Source organism: Miscanthus floridulus, chromosome 16, assembly GCF_019320115.1.
Source record: "Miscanthus floridulus cultivar M001 chromosome 16, ASM1932011v1, whole genome shotgun sequence".
NCBI classification, from domain to species: domain Eukaryota; kingdom Viridiplantae; phylum Streptophyta; class Magnoliopsida; order Poales; family Poaceae; genus Miscanthus; species Miscanthus floridulus.
The window spans coordinates 40,695,258-40,709,243 of NC_089595.1; the positions used below are offsets into that span (position 1 = coordinate 40,695,258).

The 13,986-nt window shown below is 51.0% G+C and overlaps 1 protein-coding gene across 1 annotated transcript; it reads left to right on the forward strand.

Annotated features, from left to right (window-relative positions):
• Window positions 1-1,848: 1,848 nt before the first annotated feature.
• Window positions 1,849-4,301, forward strand: LOC136512201 (zinc transporter 7-like). Its single transcript, XM_066506184.1, has 4 exons — window positions 1,849-2,074; window positions 2,172-2,845; window positions 2,928-3,077; window positions 3,656-4,301. The coding sequence occupies exons 1-4, from the start codon at window positions 2,020-2,022 to the stop codon at window positions 3,959-3,961; spliced, it is 1,185 nt and encodes a 394-aa protein (XP_066362281.1). The 5' UTR covers window positions 1,849-2,019; the 3' UTR covers window positions 3,962-4,301.
• Window positions 4,302-13,986: the final 9,685 nt, after the last annotated feature.

Consider the following 13,986-nt stretch of genomic DNA (forward strand, 5'->3'; position numbering starts at 1 on the left):
GTCGAGTAGTTGCTATGCTCAGGGTATCGGTAGCGTGAGTAACCTATCGTTACTCACAATAGGTGAAAATTATGATCACTCATGATAAAATAGTGGAAAGGAAAATAGAGATCGGGTAAAGATATGGTTTGTGTATTGGTGGGTGTAAGAGGTTGTGTCCTGCGGCCAATAGGGCATAGCTTGGTTACACTTTTTCCCTATCTATGTCGGTTAAGGACCGGACATTGCATTGGTCTCTAGGTAAGTCATAGATTTATTATCCCGAGCACATACTTGGGTATGGGCGCAGGAAAGACTTGTTGCTCTCTTGTCATGGGTTCCAGCTCTTTTCGGACCGACTGATTGAAGGCGGGGATGGTGGAGGTCCTTGCACTGCGTTAAGTCCGGGACTTAGGAGCGGGGGCCTGGAGTCCAAGTTTGGACGGGGACCCAGACCCCATGATAGGAGGGTGAAGGTTGGTCCTGCTTGTCCCTGGGGTACAAGCGGAGCGTGTGTTTTCGGGGTAACCAGCTAGGGGCATTGATTCTTGAATCGCCGGATAATCCGGTACGGCTTGTCTACGGTCTTGCACCGTAGTAAGAACTGAAAGATGAAAGGTGATGAAATGAAACTAATTGCTCAACTCTTGCTTGAAAGTAGAACATGTGCTTACATAGAATTGCTAGATAAAGAATTAATCAGGACTGCTAATAATAACATAAATAAGGATTCACTATTAACATTGTTTTCTGCAAAAAGAAACCCAGCAAGCCATAAAGCTTTGCATATCCCTTGGTGTTGAAAAATTATTCCCACTAGTCAGATAAGTCTTACGAGTAAATTGTGTAATCAGGGTTTATTTACCCCTATTGCAGGTAATGCTTGAGGAGTAGCCGTTGTGTGAAGGATTCTTCTGATGGTACAAACGGATCCTTGTTCCTTACCGATAGATGTGTATTTTCATTCCGCTATTTAACATTCCGCACTCTGAATTTAGAACTATAATAATATATTTCTAAGAACTCTGGATATATGAAATGGATTAAGTATTGTAACTCGTTCTTATTATTAGATTATTGGGGAAAAATGTAGACTTTTTGAGCTCTCCCTTGAGGTGTGCCCGATAGAATCTGTCCGATGTAGTTTGTTTTCGGGATGCTTAGTATCAGTGAAAAACAAGCGTATCCGTATGTTATTTTGAGCCGTTCTACCTCAGCTAGCTGTTGGGCGGCAGTGGCGCGTCGCGCGCGGGGCGCCCCTTGGCGGGGTGGCAGAGCACGGGCAGACGGCGGGGGCGGGCCGGGCGGCGCCGGCAAGGGTTTGGAGTCTCGGAGAAAAGCAACGAGGTCGCGGACGGTGGACAAAATGGGTCTGGGCGACCCGGGGACCTCATGTCGTGTCACCTCCGCGTGGGCCCGGCGACACATCGTCACTATGTCCACATCGTTTGGCCACACCCCCACGACTCAATCCACGCCTCCAACACGTGACCTCCACCGCTGAGCCTTACCTGCCACCTCAGTCCCTATCCACAGGGCCCCACTTACGCAGGTCCCACGGACCAGTGATACATACCCGCGACGAGCACGTGTAGCACACACGCTCCTCCTGTACGTGGGGCCTAGTTAGTTATGAGGATACGGGCACGAGGTCCCGCATCCAATGCCAACGACGGGGACACACAACATCTACACCGTCCGTAGAACCGATCGACGGCTGACTTGCCTCTCGGCTCATGGACCCGGCACGGCCATGACTATCAAAGCCTTCTCGGACCCACACGTCAGTGACGCCCAGGCGTCGACGCACGGTTTCGATGTTGGGTGCACTCGCACCACCATGACGACATCCCCTCTTCTCCCTACGACTTCAACTTCCTTTCTCTCTCAATCTCCTCTCCCTGTCCGCTGGCCGTGCCTTTGCGTGCGACGGGAGCTTGGGATCCACGGCGTCGGAAAAGTGGCCGGCTGAAGAAACCGATTTCCCCAAGATTTTTGTCCGTCCTATCCCTTGCAGGATCGGACTCTCCGTCTCTGTCCATGGCTCTCGGCGGACTCCGCCGGCACGTCGGCCAGTTCTTGACCAGCACCAATGGTGCGTAATTCGGTTGCTTTTCGAGCTTTCTTTTGGTTCTTGCGCCGTCTAGCGTTGAGATTAACCTGCCTCATGCTGATATGGTGCCTGCGCGCAGAGCTTATGGCGGCTTCGCTCTCGGCCGTGAGCTGCGCGGACGAGGTGCAGGAGGAGGCGAAGGGGGCGGGGTGCTGTGACGACGCCGCAGCGCTGCGGCTCAAGGAGGTGGCCATGGCGGCGATCCTGGTGGCCGCGGTGCTCGGGGTGGGCCTGCCGCTCGCGGGGCGGAAGCGCCGCGCGATGCGCACGGACAGCGCCGCGTTCCTGGCGGCCAAGGCGTTCGCCGCCGGGGTAATCCTGGCCACGGGGTTCGTCCACATGCTGCACGACGCCCAGCAGGCGCTGTCCAGCCCGTGCCTCCCCGCCTCGCCGTGGCGACGGTTCCCGGTCCCGGGGTTCGTCGCCATGGTCGCCGCGCTCGCCACGCTGGTGCTCGACTTCCTCGCCACCAGGTTCTACGAGGCCAAGCACCGCGACGAGGCCGCGCGCGTCAAGGCAGCCGCCGCCGCCGCGCTCGTTGCCACCTCCTCCTCCGCGAGCGACGAGGACATCACCGTGGTCACCGTCGACGCTGAGGACGAGCGCAAGGCACCACTGTTGCAAACGCACTGCCATGGACACTCGCACGGACACGGACACGGACACAGCCACAGCCATGGGCATGAGCTGGTGCAGGCAGAGGGCAGCGAGGGGGAAGTGTCGGCACATGTCCGCTCCATTGTCGTGTCACAGGTGCTTGTTTGATCAGTTCACTTGGGATGCTTTGGTGTTTCATTCATCGTGCACGCTGTGATGACCATTGCCTTGGTTGCAGATACTGGAGATGGGGATTGTGTCACACTCTGTGATCATCGGATTGTCACTGGGAGTGTCGCGGAGCCCATGCACAATCAGGCCACTTGTAGCAGCGCTTGCCTTCCACCAGTTCTTCGAGGGGTTTGCACTAGGTGGGTGCATTGCTCAGGTGAGAATTTTAGTAAACTGCGGTTCAAAGTCGAGTCATTCTCATCACTTGATCAACAATTGCTTTGGCATGTTTTAAGAGCACCCTGATGTATGATTTTGCACATAGTGTTGAAATTATTGATTTTCTTGGTACTCTGCACACTGTAGTACATTACTTTCTTATGAGACTTGCTCCTTCGTTAATTTGATGGTTGGGCAATCGTCCTTTAAGAACATGGACCCATCCTTGAAACTTCAGAATTCAAACATTTGGCTTTGATAATATAACTGAGCATTGTACATTGTTGGGATATATTTTTCTTATTTCAATTTATGTCCATTTATCCATGTAAATGGTCACCTTTGACTTGACTTCTAAAATATAAACTATGCTTGTCTAGTACTTTGTGAATAACGGCCAGCCGACTAAATGGTCCCAGGAAAAAAATACATGGACATGTTTCTGCATTACTACTTATTTACTTTGTCTTCCCCTTTTTTTTGCTTAAATTCTTTTTTTCTTCACTTCTCTGACTGTGCTGCTTCCTTTTCTCACTTCAATTATTAATCGAGGCACTACTACATTTTTCCCAACAGGCACAATTCAAGAACCTTTCGGCAATTCTAATGGCATCTTTCTTTGCCATCACAACACCGGCAGGAATAGCTGCAGGGGCAGGCTTGACCACATTCTACAATCCCAATAGCCCAAGGGCTCTTGTGGTTGAGGGCATTCTTGACTCGGTGTCGGCTGGCATCCTCATATACATGTCACTAGTGGATCTCATTGCTGCAGATTTCTTGGGTGGAAAGGTGACAGGGTCCCTGCGACAACAAGTGATGGCATACATCGCATTGTTCCTCGGTGCGCTCTCGATGTCATCACTTGCAATATGGGCTTGAGACCTGCCCTTGATTATATATCAGATAAATGATGAAGTAGTGTCCATATAAAATTTCTGTGGTATGTGTACAGTTTTAATGTGTATGTAGTATTCTGTTGTGTCTCATAGTATGGTAGCTTCCTTCGGGATCATCATAGGATAATATGCCTTGTTTTTTAAGGGCATGAAACAAACACCGCTGATGTAAAAGGGGCACTTTGTGCCTGTAATGCCTCCACAATGGTGGTTACTCTGATGAGATGGTGACTATTTCAATTGGGTTTTATATGTACTGGAGGGTGAACTATGTCGTTTCTTTAAAAGAGGAGCAAGCAATGTTATGTTTGACTGCCGCTGAAGGACTGCCTGTGCTGCTAGCTTTGTGTCAATTGTGGGTGTGTGGCTGGTCTTGGCATTTCAATTTTTGCAAACTGTAATAGGTTCGCTAGTTTTCTGTCAAATATGAAATATTAACAACGTTGACAGATTACCACCAATTGATCTGCAGCAAATGGTTTGGACTCATTTACGCCTGGTTGGATCCATTAGTCCTAATAATTAGTGGTTAAAATTGGCTGGGTGAGGATCCAAACTGACGTGCTAACTATTACCAAGTGTATGTGCTAACAATTAGCTCATTAGTTGGTGAAAGGGTGCTAATAGTCTGTATACACCTCCAATCAACTATCTTATCATCTATTAGCAGGTTGATCTAAACAACCCCTGCCAATAATTAGACAACCCCTGTTAATAATTAGCTAGTGAATGGTTAGTAACTAGCTAACTATTAGTACAAGAAGATCTAATCAGGGCCTTAGTAATGGTTAGGGAGATGATTTTCAGACGTACTTGGGCTGTGCAGTCTGTGGAGTAGAATCTAGTGTTCTTAACGAGGTGTGATGTGAGGTCAAGTTAGTGGCCTCTCATGTTCATGTAGTAGCATCATCAAAAGGCAATGCCTAGAAGCGCCGGCCCTTACCTGAAGACGAAATGTGTTGGTTAAACTGTAAAGTTGTACACCTTTATTTTCTTAGTGCACCGTGCTCCTGCTGTAAGTGCTGAAGAACCTTCTAGTTCAGACGGCGAAGAGAACGGCAACCACAGGTGGCGGTGGCCAGTGGCGAATCTAGGATTTTAGCTTAGCGTATGCCGTCCAAAAAATTTTCATATCTAATTCAATAAATCCATTTTATTCAATAATAATTATAAAATTAACAACGTGATTCGGTATATATGTACTAAGTTACATAATAAGGCTTAAATTTATGGATTAAGTTGAAGCCATCGACTAAATACAATATAAATAGTTCAAAAGTTGTACCGATGACTGAAATATAGGCATACAAGAGTACCGGAGACTTACAATGCTATTTTTTGACTATTTTATTCGACGCTTTCGAAGAGACATAAATGTCTTGATTATATCATCTTCATCAACTTAAAAAATACAATATCCGAGTTTTTCTTCGTAACTACATAAACATTAAAACACAATGTTAAATAATTAAATAATTTGTTAGTTATGATGTTAGCAAATAGCTACGAAAGTAGACAATAATTTTCTATAAAAAGACAAAGAGCAGAAGATTAAATTTTACCTAAGAGAAATAGTGACGAGGCTTAGTGACTGTTGTGGCCGTGCAAACTGCAACCGTAGACGAGTGATTGATCGGAGGGTAGCGAGGCAGAGGCCAGAGGCCACAGGCCACCAGGACCGGGGCGTGACTCTCACGCCTCGGTGCGTCCGCCGGTCCACCTTGGGCGGCATCCTCAGGGCGGCGTGTTTCAAGAAACAATTCCCTGTGAGCGATTATAAAAGGAGAGAATTCCTTATTTGACACTGAAGAAATGACCCGTTCCTTTCTTGGCCCTCAAAAAATTTTCGTTCCCTATTTGACACCGAGTTCAACTTTCGTTCCTTCCGTGACACTCCGTCGCGTTTTCCATCCGGCCACCGTTAACTGCGCTGTGAAAAGGCTATTTTGCCCCTGTGGGCCCCACCACCCTTCTCCTCTCCTCCTCCAGGCAGTCGCCTCGCTCCCTCCGTCTCCCTGCAGTCGCGCAGACACGCCCGTCCCTCCCGATGGCGCCCTCCACTCTCTCCCTCTCTCCACTCTCTCTCCCTCCCTCCCTCCAACTCTCCATTCCGAGCCCCTCTCCCTCCTAAGCACGGCGGTGGTCCTCCCTTCCCATGGCGCGGCGGCGCTCCTCCCTTCCCTAGGCGCGGCGGCGCCCCTCCCTTCCCTAGGCGCGGTGGCGCCCCTCCCTTCCGCGCTCCTCCCTCTCCTCGATGGCGACCGGCGGTAGACTAGAAGCGACGACGACGGTGGCGTGGTGGAGCAGGCGGCCGCGACGACGACGGTGGAGTCCGGCGAGATCCGGCCTCGGGGCGCGCGCATCCGGCCTCGGGCGACCGGCAGTGGACTAGAAGCGGCTGACGACGGTGGCGCGGTGGAGCAGGCGGCCGCGACGACGACGGTGGAGTCCGGCGAGATCTGGCCTCGGGGCTCGTGGATCTGACCTCGGGGCGCACGGATCCACCCACGGATCTGGCGAGCTCGCCGGCAGCAAATCGAGGGCGGGCACGGGCGCGGCAGCGGCTGGATCTGTTGGTGGGGAAGCCGGATTCGGCTCGACGGTGGAGGATGCACCCCGGCGGCGGATCCAGCGAGCGTCGACGGCTGCCCGTGGATGGGCTCGGTGGGCCCATGGGTGGCGGGGACGGCCGGCGGCCTTCTCAGGTGGCGCGGCCGCGGACTGGGGGAGGACACGGCGGCCTGGAGGAGAGGAGGGAGAAGGGTGGTGGGGCCCACAGGGGCAAAATCGTCTTTTCACAGCGCAGTTAACGGTGGCCGGATGGAAAACGCGACGGAGTGTCACGGAAGGAACGAAAGTTGAACTCGGTGTCAAATAGGGAACGAAAATTTTTCGAGGGCCAAGAAAGGAACGGGTCATTTCTTCAGTGTCAAATAAGGAATTCTCTCTTATAAAAGATGTTCTTCCTTCTTAGCCAACAAAAAAGTTCATCTTCCTTCTCAATCATCGACTTGATTTTTTCGAGCCCTATATGCCACTGCCATTAACTTGTACGGGGGCTAACAGGAACTCAAAATGCCCATTTTACCCTTCTTACAAGTGGGCCCCATGTGCCATCTTGTACCTCCTTTCCCCTTGCACCACGGGCTGCTCGGTTGCGCCGCCCGTCACCACCACGCTAGGCCTGTGGTAGCAGCGGCCGGAATCCCACCCGCGTTTTCCCGGATGGCAGGGGCGAATCTCTGTGTATGCACGGGGTCAGCTGACATCGATAACTTGCTAGAAACTCACTTAAGTTCTTTAGTCCACCTGTAAATTACTCTTTTAAAAAGAGAATCAACATGTGTTTGACCCAGTTGCTTAGTCCTCGACCCCTATGACATGATATCCTGGATTCGCCCCGCCGGACGGTCAATGCAAACGGACGCGCGCACGCGGGCAGGGCCGGGAGGAAGCGAGCGAGCGAGGCGGCCACGCGCGCTACGGAATCGCCGGTCTCGCCGTGTACCACCAAAGCGGGGACACCCGTAGCGCGGCGCGGATCGAGCTGCCGCACAGGCCGCCACTTTCGCTGTTCGCGTTGCGCCTCCGCCAGGAGCACGCAGAAAGAGGCATTTGGCCCCGGCCGCCGCTACTTGCGCTCCGCCGCCGCGGGACTGTGCACGCGGGGATTTGGCCTAGCTAGCCTTCCTCCGATCCCTTGTAGTCCTAGTAGCTACCACACCACACAGTACCACACGACACCACGGGACGGGGATCGACAGATTCTGCAGCCTGCAGCAGCGCATGGGTGGTGGTGTGGTGGCGTTCATCGTCCGCTTTTGGAGCTCTACAACACGTCCTTCTGCGTCGAGAGCTGGGGCGGAGGCGCGGAATACCAGCGTCGGGTGGGGAGGCTGGGGGCGCGTATGTGCACCTGGACCAGCACAGCCTAGCCAGCCCAAACAGACCAGGTGTGGGCAGACCTGCCCCAACTGCTGTAACGCAGCTTGTTTGTACACCTGTACTGATTCAGTCTGGCCCAGGCGAGCTGGTGTTTATGGCCCAATACTCAGCCGGGCTCAAACGCCAACTGCCACCAACTGCCGAGCATAGATTGTGTTTATCAGCTGCTGTGCTCGGCCTGGCCCAAAGAGAAGGAAGAACAGCATAATCAATAGAGAAGCAAACACTTTAAATGAAAATGTACAAAAGACATAGACCTTAGACTAATTCCATTTAATCAACACATACATTGCCGACTACATTGCATAATCAAAGAAGCAAATTAAGAACAGTAGCAGAATTAAGTAGTTTGGCAAGCCGAAAAGAGCAACAAGTTAACAGAAAAGAGAGTACATGAATCAAAGTGGCATGTAGCCAGCTAATGCAGTCATCCTATTGTGTCATCATCGGCCTAATTAAAACAACAGTTGTGGCACATGAACAGCTTGAGTGACAGACCAACTACAACCATAAACAAGATCAAGATGACAACATTTTTTGCAACAGCCTTGCAGCCTAGGTGAATGAGGATAGATTTCAGAACCTTGAGCTGTCACCAGTTCATGTGATGCTGATGCATCCCTATGAGGGGCATCAATTGGTAACAGCAAGGGTTCTTGAGGTACCCTTGCATTAAAATCTCTAAGAGCATCATCATAGTTGTTGTACTTCTGATAGATAGCCCCTTCTTCCCTAAGCACTTGCTTAGCACACTCATACCATGTAAAATACACTCTGAATCAGTGGAGTTGTATATCATTCTCAGTGTACTCTGGCTGTGCTGTTCATTTTTATCCCTAATTAGGGCCAGTGCTATAGGATCAGGCAGTGGGGTTTCAGGTTAAGGGGTTTTCCTTTTCAGCCTAGTGGATACAAAGGAAACCATAACAACAGTCAAGGCAGCTGTCTTCCTACACAGCATGTCACGGCTCAAAAACGGATCCATCTACAAGCATGTAAAAATGTAACATGATTTCAGCTTAATGTACCCTGCTAGGCATCAACATGAATGTGAAATGAATGCATATGAACAAAAGCACGGCTGCATCTTGTATGTGATGTCTCCCAGTGCTAAATTTGGACAACATCATCGACCAATGATGGAACAAAAAACTCAGAGCAATAGTAATCAGAAACAGATCAACATCCCTAACAGATCAAGAACAGCAAGGTACAATACTAATCTGAAACAGATCAACAACCCTAACAGATCACGATCCCAACCGATCAAGAACAGCAAGGTACAAGTAACCCTAATAGGACCATGAAGCAGTTATAACAATTATGAAACCCTAACAGATCATGAACAACAACGAACAAGAAACCCTAAGAACTTCAAGAAGCACAAAAAAAAGAAGATTGGGTATCGATTTCACCTTGGCTCGGGGTCCAAACAACGGAGAGGAGAAAGATCTGGAAGTAGAGGATGCAGATCGGGAAGAAGACGAAGCAGATGCGAATGGAGAAGAAGAGGAACACCGCCGCCACGGAGTCCCAGCAGCAGCCGGAGCGGGGACGCGGCGAAGAACCTCGGCGCCGGTGACCGAACCCACAACCAGCCGAAGGTCGCCGCCGCCGCCACGCACCACCACTCACCGCCGGTCTCTCACGAGGGAGGTGGAAGAGCAAACACCGAGTGAAAGAAGGAGAGAGTGGAGAGTGGGAACCCGTATATAAAGACCGGCGAAATCGCCGCCATTTCGCTTCGCGCGCGGCGGCCAGAGCGGGAGCGAGGAGCGGGGACGCGTGCGAAGAAGTTTCCCCTTCCCGCCAGAGCCCGCGCGAGCCACCCCGCCGCCGCCCAAAATCGCCTGCATGCGCCGCCACGAGCTCGGCTCCAAAGAAGCGAGGGTTTTGGTCGTTTCCAGAGGGCCAGGCAGAGAGGGCGTTTTTGGCTCTGGGAAGCCAGGCTCGCTCGTGGGCCACGACCACAAACATGGCAAGTTGCAGCCCACGGGCATAGCCGGGCCTCCGGGCCAGGGTCGCAAACGCGCCCTGGAAGACTAGGAAGAAGATGACGCGGGAGGCCTGTAAGAGGGGTAAAAGGAACATTTTACACTCCTGTTAGCTAACGTTTTGACGGCAGTGATACACAGGGGTAGAAAAAATCAAAGCAGTGGCTGAGAAGGAAGATGAATTTTTCTGATGGCCGAGAAGGAAGATGTATATTTTATAATGACTCACAGGTAATTGTCTCGTGTTTCTACGCACAGAGATTAGAATACGAAAAGCCGAAACGTGTGTACATACTGAGGTCTGAGGACAGCCTTGCCGCATGGGCCGCTTCGTCGGCCTTGTGACTTCCCGCTTCTGTGATGGATGGCGTGATCGGTGATCCAGGTTATTTTTTTCCTGTTTCTGAAAAAAAAGTGATTTCTTTCTTTTTTTTTATATGAATATACATTATAATACGTATATTCCATTGCTTGCTTGCCGGACTACCCTGTGGCTCTGCCACTGGTGGGGGCACCGGCACTGCTTCAAGTAGTACCAAAAGCAGTGTATTGTTTTAATTCAGGGGCTAAAGTTTAGAGTTTAGTGGATATCATATCGGATATTTAGGTATTAATTAAAAAAACTAAACATGAGTTTAATTAGACTTAATAGATTTGCCTTGTAAATTAGTCTCAATATATACAATTAGTTTTATAATTAGTCTACTTTTAATACTCTATGTATGTATCAAATATTCGATGTGACATGGATTAAATTTTAGTAGGTGAAACCAAACACCCCGGCCTGTCTGCCCTTTCTTCCCCTTTTTGCTTTATAGTTTTGACTCTCTACGCGCCATTCTTTGGAGTTCAAGATTTTGTTTTCCATCTAAGTATTTGTTGTTTCTTTTTTTTTTTTTTTGAAAGAAAAAGGCATGAACTCTACCTTGCATTCCAGGAGAAAAAGAATAACACAACAGGTTCTAACCTTATGGAGAAAGTAAACATCCCAGCTCGAAAACCAAACTATTGGCTTTCACATGCTCTTCGTCGCTGGTCCATGTCTTCTTGGGCCGATTTCTTTCTTTGATCTCCAGATCAAGTTGCTGCAGAATGGCTTGGTGGATCCATTAAACTGAATTTGGTATGCATATTTGGCGGTGTATTTCCCATTTGCTGTCCATCGCCAGGCGATGAAGTCTTCAATATCCGGCTGTAGCTGGACCCTTTGGATTCTTATCAATATTATGGAGATAAATTCCTCAAGTTGTGTAGCATCATTTATTTCCCCCCGTAGTGCTCTAATCCGAGTGTTGTACAATTCTTGGCTAACCGATCTGTTCTTGCACTTAACAATGTTTTTTCCTCGATCGGGTGTTCAACCCGTTTTTCATTAAGAGGAAAGGTAACCAAATGTTACAAGGGCGATACATATGACTCACAAGTAATTCCTAGATTACCAACGAGATCCCACAGGCACAAAACAAACAGCAGGAAAGGGGGACCCACCACATTAATACCCCAACCGACTAAGCCTAATACAGGAATACAACACATCGGTTGCCAGTAGTGTAGTGAAAACCGCAGAGGCGACGACGCAAGCTTCAACCTCGGCAGCAAAGCATCCGCCAAGGGTGCCAGAACGACCACAGCGGCAAAGCATCCGCTAGAGAAGAGACCACGGCGGTAAAGCATCCGCCAGAACAGCAGCATGCGCGGCAAAAGCATCCGCCAGAGACGACGACCATCAACGCGGCAAAGCATGCGCGGATGGGGGCCATCATGCTCACAGCAGCAGGTATCTGCCTGGGAGGGGAGAACGAAGCGGCACCAGCGGCAGACAACCGCCCGAGCAACATGACGGCAAAGCATCCATCCAAGAGAGGCGATAGCAGTAGCGGCAAAGCATCCGCTACAGAGAATCAATCAACTGATGTTTCACCAACCAACTACTGGACAAACCGATGCGAAGAGAAGCATGAAGCACAATCAGGCTTAGCACAGCAAGGAGCAACTCTAGGTAGGGAAGCGGAAGGGCAGAAGCAAGGCAGCAGGAGCGCTCCAACGACGCCTTCAAGAAGGGTACTAACACCCGCAGATGACATCATCGATGGCAAAAGCACACGGGGATGTTAATCCCAGAAACCTGCCCTGGCGACCCGAACGGTGAGGACAAGCTTCGACGACGCCTTCAGGAAGGAGAATGACGCAGACTACGCCACCGCCGCTAGCCCAGAGCAAGAAGCCGGGCAGGCTAGATACCCAAGCAAGTAGTCGACACTGTGGGTCGGCGATGGGGGACGACACCGTGCCAAGTGGCATCCAGGCCAGTGAGCAGCAAGTAGCGATACCGGCCACCGCCCGGCACCGCCGGCAGTTGCGCATTGCCCCGACAACCAGCCACTGTGCTGGTAAACGTGCAGACGCCCGTCAGGACGCCAAAGCACGCTGGACCAACCAAAGCCAGCCGATGGCGTGTGCCGCCAGCCATTGGCAGACCGGATCTGGCCACCACCAACAGATTCGGCCATGGGGGCCCAGCCGGCCACCCGCCTGCCCATCAAAGCTGCCCGCGCCACACCGAAGCTTCGCCGATCGCCAGCCACAGACCGCCCTGGACCAGGCCGACGTCGAACACACCGAGGGCCGTGGATGCCAGATCTGGCCCCGGGGGCCATGGATCCGACCGGCGGCCACCCGGAGTCACCGGAGTTGAAGAGGATGGGGGGATTCAGAGTGAGGGGGAGAGAAGAGATGGCTGCGAACAGTACCCGTTTTTTGGGGGACCATCGCGGGCTACCGCCACCGCACGCCGGAGGGCGACGACGGCGGCCGGAGGTGGAAGCGAGGAGGGGGCCTAGCGGTGCTAGGGCGGTCGCCCCCCCCCCCCCCCCCCCCGAGTCGCCCCAAGGGAGTGCTCGTGAGGAAGGAGCGCTCCCTGCTATTCTTCACACGCGCGGGGACGTCCCCCCGGGCTTAACAAGGTGTGTATAGCTTTGGTGCTAGTGTTCTTGGGGTTGCACCTGCAGCTAGCTGCTATGCCAAAATCTCGCATTTTTGCCATTTCCCACCATGGCTATGGTAGATGCGTTGAAGAGCAGGCGATCAGTGGCGTCACAAGGGGTATCCATGCCTACACAAGGTTTGGAGTCATCACCCACTCGAGCCACAACCAACGTAACCCGAGAGCTCGTCCATATTTTGTAGGTCCAAGATCCCTAGTCCGCCGAGTCTCTTGGGGCATTTCACCCTTTCCCAGTTGATGAGACAGTGTCCTCCGTTAGCCATTTCTTTTCCTTTCCAAAGGAAGGACCAGCGGATCCTATCGACTTCCTTCCTAGCCCAAGTCGGTAGAGGGAAAATAGTAAGTATGTGGGTACGGAGTAGGGATGAAAACGGATCGGATACGAACGGATATCATTGATATTATATTTGCTTTCATATTTCTATCCAGATTTGGATTCGAATACGGATAGTGTCAACCATGCCGGATAGGATACGATTGGATATCGACATCATAAATACGCGATTTGAGTATTCGGATATGGATACGATATCAGATATTGAATATCCAGCCCCTCTAAACGGATTCGGTCTCGAATACGATTAGAAAATATCCGTACCATTTTCACCCCTGGTACGGAGGATAGCACCGAGGTAACAAGCGTGAATCTGGCAGCCTTGTTCGATAGGCAACCTTGCCAGACGGGTAGTCTCTTGCTAATCTTCCTCCCAATTAAAGGCTGCACATGGACTCTTTGTAGTGAACGTGTATGGAGCTGGAGCCCAAGGTACTTGCACGGGAAGGACTTTCTGTCCCCTTGAAAAGGCTCTAGGATGTAATCTAGATTGATCCCTCGCAATCTATTGGATGAACAGAGCTCTTTCCAAAATTTGTGACTAGCCCCGACGCTTGACCAAAGGAAAGCACGATATTTTGGACTGCCTCAAGGTCGGTTCTTAGTGGATTCAGGAAAATAGCCGTGTCATCTACATACATGGCAGTTCTGATTCTGAACTGTAGCCTTTTGCAGTGGCGGATCAGGAAAAATTTTAGGGGGACTGAACAACACATACCTCCAACTGTTGC

Coding starts and splice junctions, on each gene's coding strand:
- LOC136512201 (XM_066506184.1), top strand. CDS start 2,020: ATGGCTCTCGGCGGACTCCGCCGGCACGTCGGCCAGTTCTTGACCAGC. Junction 2,075..2,171: donor GTTCTTGACCAGCACCAATG/GTGCGTAATTCG, acceptor GCCTGCGCGCAG/AGCTTATGGCGGCTTCGCTC. Junction 3,078..3,655: donor TAGGTGGGTGCATTGCTCAG/GTGAGAATTTTA, acceptor TTTTCCCAACAG/GCACAATTCAAGAACCTTTC.